Consider the following 24,343-nt stretch of genomic DNA (forward strand, 5'->3'; position numbering starts at 1 on the left):
TATTTCAACTGCGCATTGACACTGATAAAAAATAATGCGCATGAGGATATGTCATTATCCTGTTACACTCTGCAAGGAGTTGCTTGTTTATCCTATACCCAATTTTATCGCGTTAGGTCAAATAGCTTAAACGCACTCGTTCGTGGTCACAGCGTCACAGCATCACAGCATTCCGCAACAAGCACAACCATTCGAATTGGATTCAAGGTAAGGTTATAGTCACTTTTAATTCGCATTTAATTATTGGTTTATGTATATGTAAACGTATTGAAGTTCGTTATAGGTAAAGCGATATCGTTTAATTCCACTTTCTGGGTTGCCAACAGATTTCCAATGTTATCATTTTTGACATTTTGATTTTTTTTAAGTTCTTCGTCCGGTTTAAGTTGTAGTAATAAATTTGTTATTGACTGTATGAACTCTTATGAAAACGCCGCATGAAAAATCACAGAAAAATTTGATATTTTAATGATTTTCATTTGGATTTTAGAAATGACTAATTAGGGTTTAATCCTTTCATGATCCATTAGGTGGGTGATTCCACATGAAAACGATCAAAACGTGTGGCGACCATCTCACGGATTTGATCGCCACTATATGTAGGCCTAGGGTTTGTCGATTAAAAATTGATTTAAAAATAATTTTTTCTCGGAGGATTTAGAGAAGTGGCGCGTTTGCCTGGCGCAAGTTAAAATTTTTAAAAAATCCCTGAGATGGTTGCCACAGGTTTTGGTCTTTTCCATATGGAATCACCAAGGTCATTAATCTGTAAATAACTTAAATATACCTACGATATTGATAGGAAAATGAATGAAAAGAACAAGGTATAACGATTGAAAGCCGTACAGTAAATCGAATGAACCCTGAAATGCGGAATTGAAAGTTATTGTAGAACCCATAAAAGCAATATTGGAAGACATTTTCAATGACGAGAGTTGAATCTTTGCCGCGTGTTTTTGAGTATAGGTACATACTAGAAACAATCCATAACCATTAATTTACCTTACGACGTCATATGCGGTACCATTAAGTCAGTATCTTTTCTTAATATGGTGCCGAGGTTCGAAATTCCCGACACGGACGATGTTTTTTTTTTTAAACAATGAAAAATCTTTCGTACGAGGGATACTAAGCTCTTTTTATCTGTATAAACGAAGAGGCTCCGTACTAGTTAGTATACGCGATTGGATCGTTTCACCTTGGGAAATCAATAGAAAAAGGGTCTAAGTATGTCCGAGAAAATTTAGAGTGTAGCTACATTTTAGAGTCAATGAAGCAATAAATATCAGTTGACAATCACGAAATTTTCAATAAAAATACTTTCGATTGATTTTTATATGATAATTCAGTGACAAGTAGAATTTTTTTTAATGACTCATTTTCAGAAGAGAAATCAGTTAAAGTATTTCCCGGTATTTCCTACACGATTATACAGGTAGGCCTATTAGTAATCGAGATGGAAGACGATGGAAGAAGAACGACTCTTGAACTGCTGTCGATCTCCGAAATCGGAAATGTTTTTCTTGGTGGTCCATTTGGTGGCCAAGTCGATGACATTTTCTTAATCAATTCGGATGTGAATGGCGGTAAGAATAATCTCTCGCGACTATACATCCGTCACGGTGCCAATGTAGTCGCCTTCAACGTGTCATCCAGCGGCAGCTCAGCACTTAACAAACCGGAAACATGGACGCGACTATGGAACCGCCGTTTTTTCAATGATGCTCAAAGGGCGTCGTACCCGTTGCAAACTTATCCGTGGCTCGTTACCAATACGATGCTGAACGACGGAAGCGACGGAATTGTCCTCCGCAACGAAGATGATGGAATCGGTTTCTACCGTTTCCATGCAAATGAGAGACCAATCCAAGTTCTAGGTCTGTCGCGTGACACCTCCTTTCGTGATCTGTACGGATGGGATGAGGCCAACCGGTCCGTTGTCCTCGTCGCTCGATTCTTTCCCGATACCCGGCGGATCGGAGTTATGGCTCGCCAGAAGATAGGAAAGGAAACGGAAGTGAAATTTTACGGAGCATCGCAGGAGCGACTCAAGACCCGAAAACCGCATCCGCTTTTTCCATTGAAGAAGAACAAGGACAACAGCGTAGTCGCAAAGATTTCTGAGGCCATCAACTTGTACACGGCGGATGTTCAACGCAACGGACAAGATTGCATAGCATTAAGAACGCAAACTCAATTGGAAATGTATCGCTTTAATGACAAATACGAGCTCCAGCAAGTGGCCAAAGTGTCACTTGTGGACGGCCCTTGGACCCCTGAATTAAAGGAGAAATTCTTCTTTGTCGATTTGACTGACCAGCCTTATCTTGACGTTGTCCAGTTTAATAGGCATGGACTGTTTGTGTACCAATTGGGAGGTAATCAATCGTCAACTAATACCGCCATCAAAGATTATACCTTGGTTCATTATCATGCTGGATTTTCCGACACAAACGGCTGGATAGCGGAATATGACGAATCGATGCGGTTTGTAGATGCTGACGGTGATGGCCACGATGACCTGCTCTTTACTGGTTCAAAAGGACTGACTATCCTCACCTTCGATCCGGTCCTTTTCTTGTGGAAAACACTGCTGGACCCATCATCGTCTCTGCTGGACACTCCGTTCCGATTCGCCAATGTAGTTGGAGCCATTAATGCCGTCAACCAAGGGGTTAATAAGAGAGAGTCCGTTTTGTTCATTCTGGATGAAGAGAAGAGGCTTTTCGTGGGCCATCTTTTGGTTAAAACAGTCTTGCACCCACCAAAAACATCCCATGATTCCAGACTTGTTCCTGTTATTACTAACCAAACGTTATCTAAGACTTCTGCTGTTAAGATCCCGTCTCAAGTGAAACGGACAACCCCAATATCAGAGAAACTTGTCTTGAGGTGGACAGAACAGTGGGCCGAGTCGTTATCGATTTCAAATTTAGTCGATCCTGTGGCAGGTTCCGTCGATTTCACTTTGCCCATCTTCGAAGCGAGTGTCTCCGATCCAGCTATCCCTTATCAAATTTCGCTTTCGTACCACAGCCAACAGGCCTCACTGTCCAACATTGTCGGCTCAGGCTGGTCACTTCCTTTGCCAGACAACTGCATTTCCGTCGACTATCGAGGCAGTATCTTTGCTGAAGACGCGGTATTTTATTTAACCGTGGATGGAACTTTTTTACAACTGAAACCTATTTGGACCGACGTCCAAGTTGACGATGGAGTTCGGCTTTTTCAAGAATATTCACAACCTAAATGGACAATTAAATTCCACCCAAAAGAGCAGCGCTGGGTAATCATCACTGAAACGGACACGTTTACCTATGGATCGACAAGGAATATGGAAGCCGTCCGCTGGAATTTGAATTGGCCGCTTTGGCGAGGACCAGGCAGTGATGTCAAATTGCTTAAACGAGTTCCAATCGCTTGGTATTTAATCGAACATCAGGTGAAAGAAAGCGGTAAATCAATTATCTATCACTACGAAATCGATTCTGTGGAATACAAAAATTCCCGTCCAGCGTCCAGCTGGACAGCGGCCATTAGACTGAAACAAATTAGCGTCGACTCATCAACGACCATCACTTTCAAATACGCCATCAAAGAAAAGGAGGAATACAAAACATTTAATCACCCGTTTGATTCCGAGAACTTTGTCTTCCCGGTACGGATGAGGGAATCCCATTACTTAACCGGCTGCCAAATCGTTACTGAGCACTACAGGCAAACGCTCAAATTTGTTTATCAAGTAGAAAAGGGTCGGCGCTTGTTAATTGCCATCGAGCAGCCAATCAACTTGTCGGTAAGCGAATCCATCTTCCAGTTTAGTTACAACGAAGAAGAAGCCCAATCTGCAGAGCGATTGTTAACTGAAATAAAGTTACCCAGTGAATTAAAAACTCAATTTCGTTACCATTCTATTGCTGCTATTGATTTACCCGATCCTTATTCGTCTGTAAGGCATCCAGTCGACGAGAAACCTGCCATCAGCTACAGTCACGACTATGCGGCCATTGTATTCCGGCAACGTCAGCTACCCAACAAGATTCAGGTGAAGATTGTGGGTGCTGAAGTACTTGAAACATTAGCCGAATTATCCCCTTTGCCAGTAACAACGCAGACGGAAGGGAAAATTCGTTCTTATAACGTATCATCCTTGCCAGACTTTTGTGTCGTCTTACTGGAAACGGAAAAAGGGAATAAAAAACAAATGTGTTTGTTCCATCACCAGAGCAAGGACGGCATCCGGAAGTGGAATAAAGACCCCACCTGCGATTGGTTTCGTGGCGATGCGCTAATAAGGTCCACCGAAGCTGGCGTGGCCGTAGTCGACAGCAATGACATTCTGATATTTCAATTGTCAGCCGATCGATCGAAATGGATCAAACACAAACTAAAATTACCATCCAATCAGTCTGTAATCCGTCTCGAAATGGAGGGTCATTTAATTGTTGGATATGACGACCGCCAACTTTTTGTTTGCCATCCACATGGATCGAAAAGCAAATGGCAAATGCGCATTATTGAAACAATTCCAAATCTGTTCAGCGGAGGATCAAGTATCGTTAAAAAATTCCGCTTACCATCCGACACGGAGAAAAAATTAATTGAAACTCTTAAACAAGACATCTTGCAGTTATCGAGCAATTCCTTCGTTCTCAGTTCATTGCATTTGTTGGATGGCCAGCAGCTGTTATTGCGGATGCGTTTGTTTCTTTTGAATCCCGACCACAATGTGGTACTCCGCCAAGAATTCAGCGTCAAAACCGACAATATTCTCCAGCTGAGGCACGAATTCCACAATGATGGTACTAGTTATCAACTGGGATACAAAGTGATGAACGATAATTTCTTCCGGTTGGCCGTCGTTGATTTGTCAGGTGACTTATGGTTGGACACTCAGAAAAACAGCCCACAACCCAGCAAGGAAGAAGTCCTGACAGAGATAAACGCGCTGGAAAGTTTTCAAAAATTGTTCGACACTGCATTCCTAGTGAACTGGACTGCCCACCGTACGGTGATAACAGCAAAGGGACTCTACGCTGGAAACAACACACTGATACGAATGACTGGCGGTGATTGGCAACTGGAGGAAATCAAAGCAAACAAAACGGAAAACAAAAATAATGACTTGAATTTGATATCCATAGGAAATTCTTTCGTTCTAGAGGAATCTGTTGCCAATGCCAACCAGGAAGAAAATAATAAAATGAGAAATTTAACGTTGTACGCGCAGGATCCAATGGATTCAAATAAAAAAATTGGCCAAGCACTTCACCGATTGGAAATCAGTCCGCCGGATAAGATCTTCAGTCGCTATCCGGTGTATTTGGCTTACGAGACTCGGTATAAAAGCACGACCGTCATATTCTTCTCTGACAACGGGAAAACGTTGGGAACGGTTTTCACGTTCCCCGACGAGCAGCTGTTGGGTGAAAGCAGCTCCTACGATCGGCTTACAACACTTGCCAGCATATCAAAAGAAGACGCAGCGGAAAAGTTTGCGTTGGTGACACGTTCCTTACGCTCGATTAATCCCAACAAAAATGCTAAACGAATAGTCGTTAAATCGGTCAAGATGAGCAATAACAGTACGACACGCTCGACGGGTTATGAATGGGTCACCAATGCCGAAGGCAACGTCATTGCAACAATAATTCCCGGAAATAATCGCAAATTAGCCGGATGGATCCAACAAACTTGGACGACTCGCGAGATTTCATCTTCTGGCGGGTGGAGCCAGACGTCATTGGAGATGTTTGGCGCTGATGGCCAGTTAGTTCAAAAGAAAACCGAGAACAATTCTGCCGAACCATCAAAGACTCCAGATGAAAGCATCTTGTGGGACCGCAACAAGGGCCGGATTATCAGCGACTTCTCACCATATAATTTAACCGACCAATTGGCCTCTTACTATGGATTCGAATCATACGAAATGAATAATTCCAGTTCTCCATTCCGGTGGCGATTTCCGGAATCGAATGTAGTGAAAAAGGGTTTCGCACTGACTGGAGAGAATTACTTGCGATTAAACGCTACCCATCCGCTACTGGAAGGAATGTTCACTCCAGCTGATCAAGACCTTACTTATGTCGCGTCTTGCTGGATTCGGCCATCCAACGGAATCGATTATTTCGTCAGTACCACCGAGCAAAGTCAAGTCACGCCTTATTTGAAAGCAATAATTAGTGTCAATGAGACGGGAGAAGAAATTGTGGGACTACTGGCTCGAATCATTCGCTCGGTTGGTGATTGGGCTTACCTAGAAGTGTTGATCAATTTCGACATTGTCAAGCGTCTCTATGCGGAAAGTCAACAGGCAAGTCAAAACGAAAAGACGCCCCAGTTCACCATAAAATTAACTATCGATGCTGACCAGCATGATGACGGCCATGCAGCTGATCTGGATGTCGATCACGTCCGATTTTCACCTGTTTTGCACGATTTCAAAGCAACAGTTTTCAATTCCGATAATGGGAGGCCGGTTTCTGTTATCGGCTCCAGCGGATCCATCAGCCGAACCATCTACTATCGTGACCGTGAAATGGCTGTTGTAGTAGATGTGACTGTCAACGGCCATCAGCAGGTGGAACAAGTAGCGACATCAAGTTACACCGGTCGTTTAATCCCCACGCCAAATGGATCAATCGTCACCGGAGCTCAACGGAGTCGCACCGTTTTCTATCCGGAGAATGGCGGACTGTACGAAATTTTTGACGCTTACGCTTGGCGGAACCGCTGGAATGATTCATCTAAGGATTCATCGGTCTGGACCACAGCTCCGGCTCGACTGTGGCACAATCATCAACAATCTCACCAACTCGTTAGTGTTGATCCTTCCATTTTGTTTGGTGCGGAATCGTCTTCGGCAGCTATCCGTTGCTATTATTCGCTGATTTCTCCCACCGCATCCATGACTTGGAAAATGGCAGGTGGACAAGTTCGATTGGCCCGAAAATCTGACAAGTCATCCAGCACTTTGATGTTTCAAGTCCAGCCGGACGCACCCCACACCACCGTGACAAATTTACCTAATAGCGGCGAAATTATTATGATGACCGAAGGCGGTCGTTTCTTCATCTGGATCGAAAGTGTCCTTCTTCTAGACCGTCTAGTTGCTTCTTTATCCGCTAAAAATCCATGGACTTTTTTCGCTTTTAAGGCTCAAGGAAACACCTTCGTCGAGGATTGCGTTTTCATGGGAAATCCACGAACCGAAATGGAATACATGAACGAATGGGGCGAGAAAATTCAAACCATCCAGCTGGAGTCGGATAGATCCGTTCTTGTGTCGCAGACCCTTTACGACAAGCTCGGTCGAGAGGGAATCATAACCAAACTAACAAGAGTCAGCGTAGATGAAGCAAAGCCACTGCTGACTTACTACTCGGATTTCGTCAGTGGACCCATTGATCCAGAGAATTCCCTTTCAGTATGGAAGACCCATCGCCTGCGAGGGATGGTGGATCGTTTGAATCCGCTCGACAAAGGAGTACCTTACTTTCGCACCGAATATGAAACTAATCCGCTGAATGAAAAACGAGTGGAAGGACAACCCGGTCCGGATTTCAACGTTAACGGTCCGTACGCCAAGAAATTTGGAACATCGGCCGGCGGAATGGATGAAATCGCCGTTATCAACAATCATTTCCCGACGAGTAATGGCTTCCGGCATAAAATGAAAGAAATGCCGAACGGAACTAAAAAAGTTGCTGTCCTGGATCAACAGGAAAACAGAGTGGCCCTTTACATCTACGTGCCCGGCCATGATCATTTGCTTAGCACTTATGAATACGATTCCAAGAACCGGCTCATCAAAATCCTTCCACCAATCTATCACGAACGTGCTGACACTTTTATGAAGTCCAAACCGTTGTGGCCTGTAACGAAAACAAAACTTTCTTCTGAAGAAATACGTTTGCAGAAAACTCTGGGTATCTTTATGACCTATAACGACGACACTGGGCTACTTATTCGCAAGACGACCCCAGACACTGGACACTTTGAGTATTATTATAACAGAGATGGCCAACTCCGTCTGCAAGTTCATTCCGTTTCGGAAGAATCCAACGAAATTGATAGCGTCGTATTTTACGAGTACGATGACAACGGACGAGCAGTCGCCCGTACGGGATTTTTGGAACAAATGCCCATGTCTCGCCAAAAATTCAAAAATTCCCTAGCTGAAGGATCGCTGGCCAACGCCAATTTTTACCAGTTAATCGATCGAACAGAAGCGGAAGAACGACACTACGATCCGTCGGTGTTGAGAGGTGAACGTAACGCCACCTTTGTGACTCATAACTTTGACGACAACGTTTTAGTGGAAGAGATGCGCTGGGACAGCCAAGACCGCTTAATCGAATTTAAACAACTGGTTTCCTTTGATCAGCAGGCTGATACAGAAATCAGGAAGACATACTACTCTCACAGTAACCGACTGCGATCAATTCAATATCCGTCAGTCAGTGGCGAAAATAATCTGGGCGTCAAACTGGAACATCATTACAATAAACTGGGGCAGCTGATTGCATTGAGTTTGGATGACCAATCTGGAGATATTGTCCGTTTCAACTACCACGGAAGTGGACAATTGGCTAGTGAACACGTTCTACCTGGAAGCCAACACAATTTCAATCGAACTTTTCATTACAATTCGCCTGGCTTCTTAGAACAGATATCTGATCCTTTCCTAACCGAATTGGTGTCATACACGGACGGTGGATACGGCCAAGGTGGAACCGGTGACGGAATTGTTATGCGGACGGCATTCAACGCTACGTGGCCCCCTACCGCCGACTGGCGTTGGTTCCAACTGACGAATCATTCAAAGCTAATGTTAGAGTCAAACTCGTCGGCTCAGCTGTGCTTTAAGGCTCTCAAACGCAACGGCTACTTGACTAAGACTGGTCGTCCTCTAAAAGATTATCACTTCGCAATTAGCGATGGCAAGACTTGGATGCCGCTAGTGTGCGGAGGACCGAATGGCCAACAGATGGCTCGAATATTGGCTCAAAAGCGGATGCCTAGGATTTACGGGCACAGTTATGCTTACGGAAACCACCGGGAGCTTGTTAAAGCCAAATATTTTACAGATGAGACGGAGAAGTTGGCCGTTCCATTCCAGCCGGACACGCTGTCCCGTCAAACGGCCTTAAATAAGCAACAATCGCGCGACGTTTGGAAGCGACTGGATGACGCTGGATTGATTGTGTCTGATCAAAGGAAATCCGACTGGTTGACGGCCGTGGCCAATCCAGGGAAATCTTTCACCCGCAGTGACGATTTAAAGACTCTACTTGCGGCTGTCACGGGCACTCAAGAGGACGTCACACTTTACCGGAATCTCATAGAAAAGATGATTTTGAAAGAAATTGGACAACGACGGAATAAATTATCAACACTGGACGAATTTCAGAAAATATTCCTGCAATGGAGTGGCTTCGACGACGGAATGCCGTTTGCCGATTCCGAAAAATTGAGGCGGGCGGCCGAAAAAGTCCACCAGGTAATAATGGGAAAAGCCAAAGACACCACGGATTGGCTGGATGCCAAGTTGAGGCAAATATTCAACGCGCCTCAATATTCAAAATACTTGGCTGATTTCATCCGCATCCTTGACCAACATTTCACTTACGCGCTGGGCGAACATCCATTTGACGTGGCCTCGTTTGATATCGACGCAAATGGGAACCACAAGAAATTCTACACGGGTTTCAATCGCTACGAATTTTCATACGATGACGATAAAGCAAATCAGATCCGGTCTGTCAAAGTGGAAGAACCGGGTCAACTCGACGATAAGGAAGCGAAGACGATGCTTCACGATACCCGTGGAAACGTCATCCAAGCGCTTCACAAAGGCATCGAACGGATAGAATACAACAACGCATCAATGCGGACGACGGCCATTCACCTGACGGACGGGAGGACAGTCCGTTTCGCCTACGACGCCCATGGTGAACGCATTCTCAAACGAGTGATGGCCAAGGATGGCCATTTAATCCACGAGACGCATTATGTCCGTGACACAGAAGGTAAAGTTCTTTTCGATCGACGAACTACTTATTCCTCGGCGAGTTCGTCGTTACTTCCGGAATTGAAAGACGCAGCGGCTGTAGTCGTGTCCACGTCTTACATCTACGGCCCTCGCGGACTCCTCGGCTTCGTTCGCAACGGCGCATTCCACAGCGTGTGGACCGATCACTCCGGCTCCATCCGGTTGGTCTTACGAGATGGCCAAGTGGTGGCCGCTTACGATTATCTTCCTTACGGCCAATTAATGCGCTCCTACGGAAGTGATCCGGCGACTGAAATTTTCTACCGTTACACCGGGCAAGAATGGGATGGAGAAACGGGACTTTACAACTATCACGCACGATTCTACGATCCGGATATTGGACGGTTCTATCAACCGGATCCTCGCGAACAATATTTTAATCCGTACAAGTACGTGGGCAATTCACCCGTCTCGCTGGTAGATCCCGATGGAGAATTTGGACTTTTATTGGGACTATTAATTGGTTTGTTTGCGGTTGGCGGTGCTTACTTGGGAGGAGCTACAGCCAACAATAACTGGAATCCGGCTAAGTGGGATTGGAAGAGTGGCAAAACTTGGTCCGGCATAATTGGAGGTGGAATAGGTGGGGCCATGATACCCATAGGAGCTGTTGCAGCAACTGCCGCTATAGGGATCCATGCAACCGTCTCGCTCGGTTTGGTAACCGCTTACGTCTCAGCGGCTGCAGCCAACAATAATGCGGACTATACCAAGTGGAAGTGGCATGAGCCGGGCACTTATAACGCACTTTTCCAGGGTGTCAGCACCGGAATGGGCATCGTTGGAGGCGGTGCAGTGGCTCACCAGTTCGCCAATACATTTGGGAAGCTCGGCAAATTTTTGATTTTAGGAGGAACTTATACTACAGCTGCTGGCTTTGCCTACGGTAAAGCAGTATCGGCCAATAACGGAGAATTTGCACCTTGGAAATGGGACTGGACCAACCTGAATACCCTCAACGCCTTACTAGAAGGTGTCGACAGTGGAATCGGTTTACCTATCGATTTAACTCAAATGGGTCGTGGAATATTAAAATTGGCTAAAAAAAGTCCCAAACAGTTATCGACCCTTCTTCCTATGCTGAAAAAATTCGAATTGAAGCAACTGAATCCTTTACTTAAAAGTATTGCTAAAGGACCTACAGGCAAAGTAGCCGCTGCAGCTGTCACCGCCTATTTGATGACCAGTATGGCCAATGAGAATTTCGATCCTAGCGGATGGGATGCCAATTCATTTGCTACTTACGAAGGATTCTTGAATGGCCTGATTTTTGGCACAAGCGCTCGCAACATGCTGAAAGCGGGAAACAAACAAGTCCGTCATTTAAAAGCTAAAGCGAATAATGCGCTGAAAGTGAAACTACCAAAATTGGTGACTAAAATGCGATTCGACATGGGACGGGCGTTTGACAATATCCGATCGGGAAAAATTCAACGTTGGATGAAACATAATCTTTTTCAGTTAAAAACGACCCGCAAATTGCTCCTCTCCAAAGACGGACTTCAATTTTCGACCAATAAGATATCGGGTAAAAAACTGTTGGAACTGCCAAACGCTCAGAAAGTAGCGTTGCATCTACTGGAGGCTATGGAAGATGCCAAGAATCAAATGAGAAACCGGGAGAACGAAGCGTTTGCAGACAGGGAGATGGGGTCGTTTGGATGTCGCCCGGGACTTAGAAAACGTCGCATGAAACGAGGAAACTCGAATTCCAAATGTCCCATAGCCTTACCTAACACTGAACTGCAAGCAAAATTTGATGAAAATCCTGTCAATGTCTTTAAAGAAACAGCAATCAGCACTCAATCCATAATAACCAATCCAAAAGAAATGCCCTCTAATGGAAAAACGTATCCCTTCCAATTGGTTTCTACAGAAGGCTCCGGTTACAACTTGATTGTTCGTACATCATCAAGCGATCCTTCTGCAATCCAGGGCTATTGGCTGAGCACGAGAGAAAAGATTCAGATCGACCCATTTAGCGAAACACGGTTCATTGTTACGGGAGAACTGCAGGGTTGTTCCATTCACGTCAAGTACGACTACGACAACATAGGAAACGACGGAAGACACGAGCCCAAAATGACAGTTTTTCATCACTACCGCTACTTCCCATACAGCATTCACTTGGAAGATGGTCATTACATCAACACTAAAGATGGGAAGAGGATCCGGGAACTGGACGGCGCCAGGGAATTGTTTGACGAAAATGGAAATGTGTTACCTCCAATAAATGGTGGTATTGTTCCTTTGGAAAAAATATACAAGAAGGATGAGAACGGCAATTTAATTCAAGTCAAAGAGTTGAATAATGAAAAGATAGAAACAATAATAGAGAAAAATCTTTCACTCCAGCGGATTGAGGATAACTTGGCTGCCGAATACGACACTGCTATTCGATTCGAGGATTACGTGGGCTTGCCGAATGATTATACTATTTTGATGCATCGCAAACATTTACCCAAAACTTTCACTACGGGCATTCTTTACCGAAATACCGCTGATGGCCAATGGTATTTTTTGTCGCAAAATATTGAATACCTACCAAGTAGGAATGATTTAGTTAATAGACAGAACTTTAACTTACGTGTAAAACCGTTTGAGGATAGCTACAAAATTTTTTCAGAATTATATCATTCCGAAAGCAATCTAGAAAAACGCCCTACAATAGCGGATTACTTTCACTGGCAACAAATAGGTTTGCATCAACGTACGGATAAACCCGCATTCAATTTGCACATCCGGAAACTGGACTCGATTCCGCGTTCCCAAAATGAAGCAGTTTCCTTTGGAAATATGAGACTCAAAAGCAGAAAAGAGTTTAAAGACTTCGTGCAATCTCAACAGTCACCCAGTAGCAGTAAGATTAATACACCAGCAGCACGAAGCCGATGGTCGGATAAGGTAGACGTTGGTGATGTGCGGCCGCGTGCTGGTATAGGTCGAGACCGTCGGTCTGCCTTCCTGGAAATAAGAAACACAACTCATCCACTCCAATGCCAATCAACGAATGTTTTTACTTATCTGAATGACAGCACTCGTGAGTTTAGTTATCCTTGTTCATCCCCTTATTTAGTTTCCAGCGCATCTCGCCCTGAGAGCTGGATCAATTTAATTTTGTCCACTATAAGCCGTCAGGTTATGGCATCTGTCGTCTTGTTTGATCCTCTATTTGACTTTGTCACAGTGTCTCTGCTATCTGATGTTCCCATAAAAATTAGTCGTCCACAATTCCAACAGGATCAAGTAGTCGATCTATCGCCTCAAGTTGGAGTGCCTCCAACTGCTTACCGTGACGTCTCCGCCGGTAATTGTTATTCCTATTCCACAGACACCATGGTTTGTTACGGACATCACGGACGAACGATGTTATTTGCCCAATCACCTTCGGTCGACACAAGCCCTCCCCCGTTGCAACAGGATCAAGACACGTTCCACGACTGCCGGCCGATCGAGTGGCACGGCCAGCCATCGGTGACTTGCCGTGGAGATGAAACCACTTTCATTCACCTCCCGTACACCAAAAACTCATCAGCTGCTAAATTATTCAGCGCCGTTGATGGATGGCTGATTTTAGCTTACGCAGCACCAGGAATTTACAGAGAGATTTCAAAAATGGCCAGTCACGTCAAGAACGTTTGGACGGGTTCAGTCTGTAAAATCCCTGTTCCTATAAACGACGAGGATAAAAAATTGTGGAAGATGCAACTGGATAAACTGGAGGAAATCGTACGAGTCCAACTTCAGTCAAATCACCAGGTAGATTGGGCGTTTCCGTTGATTGAAGAACTTCAAGAGCAGATTAGTTCTCTAAGTAGCAAAACGATAGCCAAAACAATGGATGATGTAAGAGCGTTAAAAACTATGACTGAAAGACTATCGGCCCTCAGAGAAGATATTGAAGAAATGACGCATTTATGTCCAACAGAGCACGACGAAGAGGACGATGACATAATTTTCTACGACTGTTGTGAAGATGATTTTTCAGTTGAAAAGGAGACTACGAACGGATACATTAAAAACGCTGAATCAGTTTCGGCTCAATTACATCATTTGACGCGTTCTAATATGTCTGCATGCGCAATTTAACAAACAATGTTCTTTCAAGTGTGTAAAAAAAAAAGATGTAAGAAACTTGTTCAATATTCAGAGAATTTAACAACAGGAAACAAAATAAATCCCAATAAAATAAAAGGATTGCGCCACCAGTTGCGTTTCTTTTTTTTTTAAATAATAAAGAACCGATATTTAAGTTTGATCCTACCTTGATTGCAGTGAACTGGGCGACTTGAAGTAGAATGGAGTGAACGGGGCGTGACGTCATCATCACGATGTGGTTCGTCCGTTGGCATTTCAGGTAGAAAACGGAAGGAATGACGTTCTCGTGAATACATTCACACTCGCATGAACGTACACGAGAGACGTCGAGGTAAAGGAGAAACCCAACGGAAGAAGATGCATTTCACATTATTCAACAGCAAACGCTCCATTGAAAAATTCAAACTAATGGAAAATAATAAGACGAAAAAACGGTTTGATTACACAATTGTGTGGAATCGAAATAGAAAAAAAAGACAATCGGAAATACGGTGATAAATGGTAATAAATATTTATCATCTTAAAGAGAAATTCACCTCGCAGATTATCCACGATGAAATGTCGATGACGTCACTATTGATGTTGATGATATTGATATCCAGAAGGAAATTTGCACAAATGCCCTGCTACTACACTGTCCACAACTGTTCACACTTACGACACAATCAAAACTAAACTGAGACAAAAGTAAAAACAAAGGGGCGTTTTGTCTGGGCTTTTCATTTTTACCTTCAGACTCTGGAGGACAATAGGCGTGACCAAATTATAACAAATGTCCTAACAGGCTAACACCATTACTCTTGCCATTACATTAAAAATTAAAGTTTAATCAATGTTGATTCCCATTGCACACACACAGCATAGCTGTGACTGTAGTCTCATAGTCTGTAGTTTTGCAGCAAAAGTTGTGTAAATATTTTGAAACTTTCCTAGGATAGGAACCTATACCTTTCACAAATCACAATTAACTTATTTGCATTTACACAAATAATTCAATGTAGTATAATTAATGGCATTGGCACGACATGAACTGGGTAAATGGACTAGTTTCACTTAAGACAATCGGCAATCCACCCAGTCTAGTCAATGGTCTAGTCTGACAACGCTCTGGTCGCCATCTGCTGGTTCTGGTTGACAGTTGTATGCCTCTCTCAAGGATCTTAGGATCTGAGCATCTGACCGATGTTGTTGCAGTCGTCTGCTGCAATGCACGATAAGTTTTTGTTTTGATGAATCAGAGCCATCTATTAGATTTATTACCAATAAATTTTGAAAGTTAAAATAATAATCCAAGTAAATCTTTCCAATCGAAAGTTTAACAGTTATTAACATCAGATAATAAAATCTTAATGTTAAGATGGACATTTCTTAATAAAAATTTTAACTTTTAACTTGCAGGATCTGTGTTGAAACTTGAAAAGAATTTGACATGACACCAAGCACATAGTAGGCTAATGGATAGAAATCCAAAGGTGGGAATGATTCCAGGTAAAATATTAATCTTCGTCCAGTGTTCTGTCGAATAAGGTTTTTCGTGATTCGAACGTAGCTCGAATAACGAATACGAATAAAATTTAGAATAAAATTTCGAATAGCAAATAAAAGGTCGCGCCTATTGGAGTCCGTAATCCAGACCCCTCTAAAGGCAAAAAGTGCTATTGGATTCCGTAAAACTAACCAGTGGTTAAATACAACAGGCAAACATTTTAAAATAAATCTTATTTCATTATTAAATGCTCTATTATAGCAGCTAACTGCCGAAATGATTAACTGCAATCTTATTTGACCTGATTAAAATTCAGTTTCTTTTTTAAAAGAGAACACAAAGTGCAGAAAAGAGAACACATCACCAACACATCACACTACAGCCTTTGTAACTGTTGCGAGGAAGACAATCGGTTTTTCTCATGTGTAAAATCGTAGCTTATTCTTAAATCACGGTACACATCACGCTCAAAAAGAGTAGTGTGAACGTGATTAATTCAGAATCCATTCTTTTCCCTTCGTTAATCAACTCTAAAAAAAAAAAAACAGATTGGTCTGCTGGTCGGCGACACCAGAGCCATCTGGATTTACGGACTCCAATAGCAAGGCTTGACGTTGGAGGAGTCCGGATTACGGACTCCAATAGATTTTTCCAAAAATCTCGGCGACAGACACGCGACTGAGACGAGGCAAAAATGAAAAATCTATACTAAACAGCAAACTTTAAAAAAAAAAAATTTTTTTTTTAATATTCGAAATTGTATTCGAAATCATGAAGCGTGAGGTACAACGAATAAGAATAACGAATACGAATAAAGAAAATTTTATTCGACGAATAACGAATACGATTATTTCCTTATTCGTTAATCGAAATGATGCACAGATGCACAGATGCACAGACTATCTTCGTCACTTGAGGAACTGCTGCTGCTGCTACTACTGCTGCTGCTACGTGAACGTGTTTCCGGTTCCAGTTCGGGTTCAGGCTCTGGCTCAGGCTCAGGCTCACGAAATTCTAAATCTAATGCAGAAACAAAACCACGGAACCAAATAGCGACAGCAGTGGCTCCAGCGTCGGGTTTCGTTACGAGATCTTCATTGACGTAGCTAGCTCTTCCGACCCTGAATTGTTAGCATTTTATTAATTATAAAAGACCGTTGCCATTGTAAAACTTTAAACGGAAACCTCGCTCGCATTCCGGCAGTTTTCTCCGCTCCTTCCTCAGCAACAGCGGAAGCGGCTAACAATTCATCCAATATTTCATTGATGCTAGTTTTAGGATGTGATTGTAAATGTTCTAGCGCAGGAAGAAGGGCATCCACCTAGGAGTAAAAACCAACTTTCTAAACATCATATAAAGTAGGTAAATGTTCATTAACTTACGACTGTGCGGTCACCAGGCTCAGCTTTACCATACTTCATTACAGCTTCAATACCAACTTTAGAAGCATGAGTCCATCGCAGTAAATCATCATCAATATCCGATTCCTATATTTTAACAAATTTGTTGTGAGTTAATTACTCCTAATTAGGAAATTACGCTATGAATTACTTCAAAAGCATTTGCCATCGCTGCGAAAAAAATACCGTAAACAGCCCCGGAAGTTCCTCCTACTTTACTTTCCATCAAATAACAGAGTTGATGGAATACGGTGCAGGGGTATTCCAGTTCCAAATCAATCTGGCGAACAGCTATATTCATAATATAATGGATCACAATTTCATAGAATGAAATGAATTAAATTGAATTTAAATAGTACCATCGGCCCATCGGTTAAGAGTGGAACCACAGTCACCATCACCACATCCAGAGTCCAGTTCGTTCAGGCGATCGACGTGAGATTCCAATGCATTGGCGGCAGCGTGAATTGCAATCTTTAGCGCTTTTTGGCCTCTATCGCCTAGTGACGGTCCACGATTCTGTTTAACAGTAAAAGTAAATCCTTTGAATGACCACTCGAGAAATCAAAATTACTTCAAAGTGATGATCCCAACGGTAACCATCGTCCGAGAGTTTCTCAGGTGTAATTCGATCGTGATAAAGTGGGTGTGGCCACATCGGCGCAGAAGTGGGAGCGTCCAGTAAACTCAACCACCAACTCCTCTCGTCCTCATCTACACGCAAAACGGACAACTGGATTCCTCTCATTTCCAACGAAGTCATTAAATGGCCGACATAGCAGCGAACAACTTTTACTTCACGGGATTCTGAATCATAGACCAAATTAGTTTTAGTTAGATCCTAATAAAATAAGAAATGTTACCAAGTTGCTTGATGGCTTCGCGAGCAGCGATAGACATTTCCATGATGGACAACCCGCCCAGATTGTTAACAATCAGAGCAACAGAACAACCCGATGGAAGAGGGAATGAACACGACGAATCACTGTCAGTCATTCGATTCAACATTTCTTCGATTATGTTGGAGGCAGTCGTCATCTGATTGTCGAATAATGAAATTAACAAAACAGATTCCGGAAATATTAAATTTTAAATGTTTTACCTTGATTCTTTTGACTCCTGCTTCTCCGTGAATACCAAGTCCTAGTTCGAATTCGTCGTCCTCTAAGCGAAACATTGTTTCACCACCTTCAATAGAACCGTCATTAACTAAGCTGACTTGAAAAGATACTTTTATCTTGACATTTTACCTGGAACGCTACACGATGTTAGACTCGCCCCGATAGTGCCGATGGACTTTTTCATCTCTTCCAACACGTGAACCATCGATTCAAGCTTTTCTCCTCTTTCAGACAACGCTCCGGCGGCCTTCATGAGGAACAAAGATCCTGCTAATCCTCGACGACCAACTGCTTTGAATGAGCTCGAAAGAGCACAGTCGTCGTCACAGATGACCATTTCCACCTACATTAGAATCAATTCCGTTAAATTTCAATTCGAATCATACACAAAATTTTTCCGATCCTTACGCGAATGTTTTCCATCCGCGCTCTCTCAAGCGCCAGACCAAAATTCAATCGATCGCCCGTGTAATTTATCACGATCACTAAGACACCATCTAATACCATTCAAAATAATTTGTTAATCGTAAGTATTACATTTGAATTCACATGCAAGTCACGATACCATTTTCACTTGAACGTGCGGCCCGGATCGCAGCTAAAACAGCTCCAGCCGGCGGCGAAGAGAAAACCCGGCCACAGACGGCTGCTGTTAAAAGGCCTTGCCCGACGAAACCTACGCAAAACGTGATAAAGAGTCGTGAACAAAGAGCTGCTTTTCTCTAGCCAAACGCTATTTTTTTTTTTTTTTTTGTAGTTTACCGGCAGCGAACGGTTCATGCCCTCCGCCGCCTCCAGCAATAACAGCAACCTTTCCATTGGCAGCTTTTACCTGTAAACAAAACAACGACTGAATCACGTTTCAAACTTACAATACATGTACTGAATACTTCGATTAGTCCTAATTCAATAATTTGTTTAACAGAAAAACTAAAATGGGTCTGAACATTAGGTATTCTATTTGGTATTTTAAAAATATTCTTACCGATTCGTGAACGATGACACGTTGTTCTCCCAGAATACGAAGACCAAGGTTTGTCATAACCAAACCTTCCAGTGCTTCGTCAACGCAATCATCCGGGTGGTTGATGAATTTCTTGGACATTTCTCAGCACTTGTTACCACAACCAATATGAGTACAAACCCAACAAACGACTGCACAACTCGAGAGAAATAAGAGAATTAAGGTTGTAAACAAGCAGAATGCCTGTGTCTGTTGCGGGGGCTGCAGTGATTGGAATGTGCCGACACCTGACGAGAGAGGTTCGACCTTGATGATTCGTCGTTGTGGGGGGAAATATTTTTCCTTTGCGATAATAGCTTACGTCTATTTACGGCAACACACCTGTTATCTAAAGATACTGAGTCGAATTGAAAACATGATTGAGTAAGTATATCGACGTTGTACCTTGCACGTTGACCGATGGGGGACAGACGAACGAGTGATAAATAAGTCAGTCTGTAAGTCTTTTATAAGGATTTTGTTTGGATAAGAATGTAAATAAGAATAAACTGCGATGCTCTGTCAGAATTGCGCAACAAAATAAGACATTTCAAAATAGGAAAACTATTTTTTCTACATTGGCTGACGTGTTAAGATAAGGAAACGAAAACATGAAACAAACATGTCGATAATTGAACCACACTCATTTCAACAAGGAAAGTTAATTGTAGCTTATTTATCTTTAAGATAGCTGTATCCGGACAAGCACTATGGGAAATTTTAACCGAAACACCATTGAAATATCACACAACGCAGTATTTTAAAATAAATGTCCCGATAATAAAATACTACAATGTGGTCAAACAACAATAATCTTTTTCATTGCGTATAGTTGGATGATAAAATTCTTGGGAATTCCAATATTCCCATTGCGTCTGAATGTATATGCCTTGAATTTTATTCAACGTCACTCGAGGAACTGCTGCTGATGCTATTTCTCCTATTTCCGCATTTCTTCCTTGCGCAGAATTCTGAATGTAACTCAGAGTCTAAAGCAGAAACAAAACCACGGAACCAAATAGCGACAGCAGTGGCTCCGGCGTCGGGTTTCGATAAGAGATCTTCATTGACGTAGCTAGCTCTTCCAACCCTGATTTTATAAAAAATTTTGGTTAGATAAAAACTATTACAATACCATTGTTTAATTTTAAACGGAAACCTCGCTCGCATTCCGGCAGTTTTTTCAGCTTCTTCCTCAGCAACTTCACAGGCAGCCAATAATTCATCCAATATCTCATTGATGCAATTTTTAGAATGAAACTGTAGATGTTCCAGTGCTGGCAGGAGAGCATCCACCTAAAGGTTAAGTCAAGATTTATTGATGTCGATTGGCACATTAAGAAATGAACATGAAACTTACAAGTGTGCGGTCGCCAGACCCCACATTTCCGTACTTCCTTACAACATCAAGACCAACTTTAGCGGCATGAACCCATCGTTCAGGTGTTATTCCATTTATATCCGAATCCTTAGTAGTGCGAATAAAGGTTTTTTTTTAAGATTAATAAATAATGATAAATCATGTCATCCATTACTTCAAAAGCTTTGGCCATTGCTGCGAAAAAAATGCCGTAAATAGCGCAAGAAGTTCCTCCTACTTTACTTTCCATTAAATAACTCAGCTGATGGAGGACAGTGCAGGGATATTTCAGTTTTAGTTCAATCTGGCGCACACCTGGAACGGACAATTTTGATCATTTAAACAGGTACAGTTTACCAATCAAATTTGTCAGGAATAGCGCACCATCGACCCAACGGTTAAGAGTGGAACCACAGTCACCATCACCACATCCGGAGTCCAGTTCGTTTAGACGATCGATGTGAGATTCCAATGCGCTTGCGGCACCATGAATGGCGATCTTTAAAGCTCGCTGGCCTCTTTTGCTTAACTTGGGTCCTCGATGCTGTATCGAATTAATAATATTAATTTTTACTTTGATGGTTAAGCAAAGTGAAGAAATACTTTGATGTGATCCCAGTGGTCAACGTCATCTGAGAGTTTTTCGGGTGTAATTCGATCGTGATACAGTGGGTGTGGCCACATAGGCGCAGAAGTGGGAGCATCAAGTAAACTCAACCACCAACTTCTCTCGTCCTCATCTACACGCAAAGCGGACAACTGGATTCCTCTCATTTCCAATGACGTCATCAAATGACCGACATAGCAGCGAACAACTTTAACCTCACGGGATTCTAAATTATAGGCCAAATTAGTTTCAGTTAGATATAAAAAAAAAACAAGAAATAGAATGAAATGTTACCAAGTTGCTTAATGGCTTCGCGAGCAGCAATGAACATTTCCATGATGGACAATCCGCCCAGATTGTTAACAATCAGGGCAACAGAACAACCGGATGGAAGAGGAAATGAACAAGATGAATCACTGTCAGTCATTCGATTCAACATTTCTTCGATTATGTTGGAGGCAGTCGTCATCTGATTATCGAATTATTAAATAACCAAAACATAGTCCGGCAAGTTTATATTAAAAAATAGTACCTGGATTCGTTTGACTCCAGCTTCTCCGTGAATACCAAGTCCTAGTTCGACTTCGTCGTCCTCTAAGCGAAACATTGTTTCACCACCTTTAATGAAACCGTCATTAACTAAGCTGACTTGAAAGGACACATTTATCTTGCCATTTTACCTGGAACGCTACACGATGTCAGACTCGCCCCAATAGTGCCGATGGACTTTTTCATCTCTTCCAACACGTGAACCATGGAATCGAGCATTTCTCCTCTTTCAGATAACGCTCCGGCGGCCTTCATGAGGAACAGAGATCCTGCCAATCCTCGACGACCGACTGCTTTGAAGGAACTCGAAAGAGCACAGTCGTCGTCACAGATGACCATTTTCACCTACAATAAAATTAATTCTGTTAAATTTCACTATGAACCAAACATTAAAATTTTCCGATCCTTACGCGAACGTTTTCCATCCGCGCTCTCTCAAGCGCCAGACCAAAATTCAATCGATCGCCCGTGTAATTTATCACGATCAATAAAACCCCATCTAAAACAATTGAAATCATTTGTTTTAAACAAAATGCTACATTCTTGTACATTTGCAAGTCATGATACCATTTTCACTTGAACGTGCGGCCCGGATCGCAGCTAAAACAGCTCCAGCCGGCGGCGAAGAGAAAACCCGGCCACAGACGGCTGCTGTTAAAAGGCCTTGCCCGACGAAACCTACGCAAAACGTGATAAAGAGTCGTGAACAAAGAGCAGCTTTTCCCTAGCCAAACGTATAGTTTTTTTTTTCTTTTTGTAGTTTACCGGCAGCGAACGGTTCGTGCCCTCCTCCACCTCCAGCAACAACTCCAACCTTTCCATTTGCAGCTCTTCCCTGTAAACAAAACAAAACAATGACAGAAATGATAAAACGTACATGCTAGAAAAATAATAATTATCGTAATTCAATTACCTAGGAAATGAGAGATTTTAAATGGGTCTTATTACTGGGTATTCTAGTGGGGCGTAGCTACAAAAGTATAAACTGAAATTCTTTTAAAAAATGGTCTTCTTACCGATTCATGAACGATGACACGTTGCTCTCCCAAAATACGAAGACCAAGGTGGGTCATAACCAAGCCTTCTAAAGCTTCATCAACGCAATCATCCGGGTGGTTGATGAATTTCTTGGACATTTCTCAGCACTTTCCACAATAACTAACTGAATCAATAACAAGCGACCAACTGCAGAGAGCCAGACGGCTGAAATAACCAGATGCGTGGGTTGTGTTGAAATACCTTTGCACCTATACCTGCAGACGAGAGATTCGACCTTGACGAGTCTTGGTTGTTTTATGAACGATGACTAACACCATCAAGCGGCCCGTTTGAATGTTCTAAAAACACACGAAAAATAACTCCCAAATTTTCAAATTCAATCAAAGTTAATGCCGGTTGATAAATCCAAATTTTGCACGTTGAACAACCAAGCGACGGTGATCAACTGATAGAGTCAGACGGAAAATCGTGCGGAATATGTGAGAAGAATACAATAGAATTGGAATCGTGCCAAGGTGAGGAAATTTTACCTGATACCAGAGACGGAGTTGAAAGAAGTGTTGTTTTTTTTCACGTGAAAATTGCTCATTCACGACGCAAAAAAAATATCTGAATAATTTTAAGATAAGGAAATCATAGCGAAAGGTAAAAATAGCTACCGTTTCCACAATACGAAAAACCCTGACAAAAAGGAAAACAAAATAAGGTATTCCAATTTGTCAAAACATCGTTAGTGTTATCTGGCAGCAGTTTAACGCGCTATGCCGGAATTGCACGCTTTTTAAAAAGATAAGCTATGGTTGTCAAGTTAAATCATAATATTGGGAGGTTCATTGCCTGCACTGTTGAAGCCAATTCTGACACATTGTCTGCTGGAATTTTTCTTGCTGGATGGTCAAAATTCGCATAATCTTGCATAATTATCGTTTGCGGTTCCGGCTGGATCTTGCCAGATATTCTGCTGATCTGCATCACAAGCCGCTGTTAATTGGGAACTGCCATGGGGACGACGAAATCCAATTTTGTTTTAAACAGTGCTTGTCGTTTTCTACACTAGAATAGTTAGTTGTTGCTGGGATGAAGTCTTTGCCTAATTGTGATCTGTCAACAACAGTCAACCCGGAGCTGTTGGATGAAGCCTGGAGGAGGGGAGAAATCATCGGAGCATCAGCGGTTGTCACAGAAGTAAGGATAACGTATGTGATGGGTTTCCCAGTCGTCGTTGTCGTTATGGAATCTGACAGTGACAACTTCGAAGGCTTATTTGGTAGAAATATGGTAGTCTGAATCGGGAAGGAAATCGATTTGGAAATCGTTTGGGTCGTCCAAGATGGAATAGAGTCTACGGAAGCCTTGGTAGATGCAGTCACGGTCGGCACTGCACTGCTCAGACGAAGGAAATCGGTTATCAGAATAATCGTTACCAATATCTCCTTTGACAGCTAAGAATCAGCCTTCCAGATTGTGTTTCGTTTTTTAATCAAAATAAACCAGTCTGGCAACCTAAACTATGAACAAAACAAAAAACGCATTCAAATAATTCTCTGCCATGCAAGAAAATGGAAATGTTAAATTACCAACTGACGAGTGATGACAGCTCGGGAAAATGTAGTCAAAAGAAACTCCTTCCTAAAAGATCCTGAGAGTAAACGGGAAGCCCTGAAA

The 24,343-nt window shown here is 42.5% G+C and overlaps 3 protein-coding genes across 4 annotated transcripts; 1 reads left to right on the plus strand and 2 right to left on the minus strand.

The window, feature by feature from the left end:
• Positions 1-17: 17 nt before the first annotated feature.
• On the plus strand, positions 18-14,262 carry LOC124316117. Its single transcript, XM_046781848.1, has 2 exons — positions 18-207; positions 1,436-14,262. The coding sequence occupies exons 1-2, from the start codon at positions 49-51 to the stop codon at positions 14,141-14,143; spliced, it is 12,867 nt and encodes a 4,288-aa protein (XP_046637804.1). The 5' UTR covers positions 18-48; the 3' UTR covers positions 14,144-14,262.
• Positions 14,263-15,386: 1,124 nt separating this feature from the next.
• On the minus strand, positions 15,387-19,393 carry LOC124316203 (triokinase/FMN cyclase-like). 2 transcript variants are annotated; one of them, XM_046782007.1, is made up of 14 exons: positions 19,146-19,390; positions 18,923-18,992; positions 18,726-18,836; positions 18,569-18,657; positions 18,290-18,503; positions 18,142-18,227; positions 17,903-18,077; positions 17,614-17,846; positions 17,399-17,558; positions 17,191-17,330; positions 17,022-17,126; positions 16,824-16,960; positions 16,542-16,759; positions 15,387-15,653 (listed from the first exon to the last, which is right to left on the minus strand). In XM_046782007.1, the coding sequence occupies exons 1-14, from the start codon at positions 19,263-19,265 to the stop codon at positions 15,649-15,651; spliced, it is 1,863 nt and encodes a 620-aa protein (XP_046637963.1). In that variant the 5' UTR covers positions 19,266-19,390; the 3' UTR covers positions 15,387-15,648. The 2 variants fall into 2 exon arrangements, with proteins under 2 accessions (XP_046637963.1, XP_046637962.1); XM_046782006.1 differs by lacking the exon at positions 15,387-15,653 and having other exon boundaries at positions 16,445-16,759; positions 19,146-19,393.
• Positions 19,394-19,614: 221 nt separating this feature from the next.
• LOC124316209 (triokinase/FMN cyclase-like) lies at positions 19,615-24,343 on the minus strand. Its single transcript, XM_046782017.1, has 14 exons — positions 24,256-24,343; positions 22,696-24,186; positions 22,445-22,514; positions 22,247-22,357; positions 22,090-22,178; positions 21,811-22,024; positions 21,663-21,748; positions 21,425-21,599; positions 21,127-21,356; positions 20,908-21,067; positions 20,699-20,838; positions 20,524-20,631; positions 20,323-20,459; positions 19,615-20,253 (listed from the first exon to the last, which is right to left on the minus strand). Exons 2-14 carry the CDS (start codon positions 22,813-22,815, stop codon positions 20,061-20,063), a joined length of 1,833 nt encoding a protein of 610 aa, XP_046637973.1. The 5' UTR covers positions 22,816-24,186; positions 24,256-24,343; the 3' UTR covers positions 19,615-20,060.

Source organism: Daphnia pulicaria, chromosome 12, assembly GCF_021234035.1.
Source record: "Daphnia pulicaria isolate SC F1-1A chromosome 12, SC_F0-13Bv2, whole genome shotgun sequence".
Taxonomy (NCBI): domain Eukaryota; kingdom Metazoa; phylum Arthropoda; class Branchiopoda; order Diplostraca; family Daphniidae; genus Daphnia; species Daphnia pulicaria.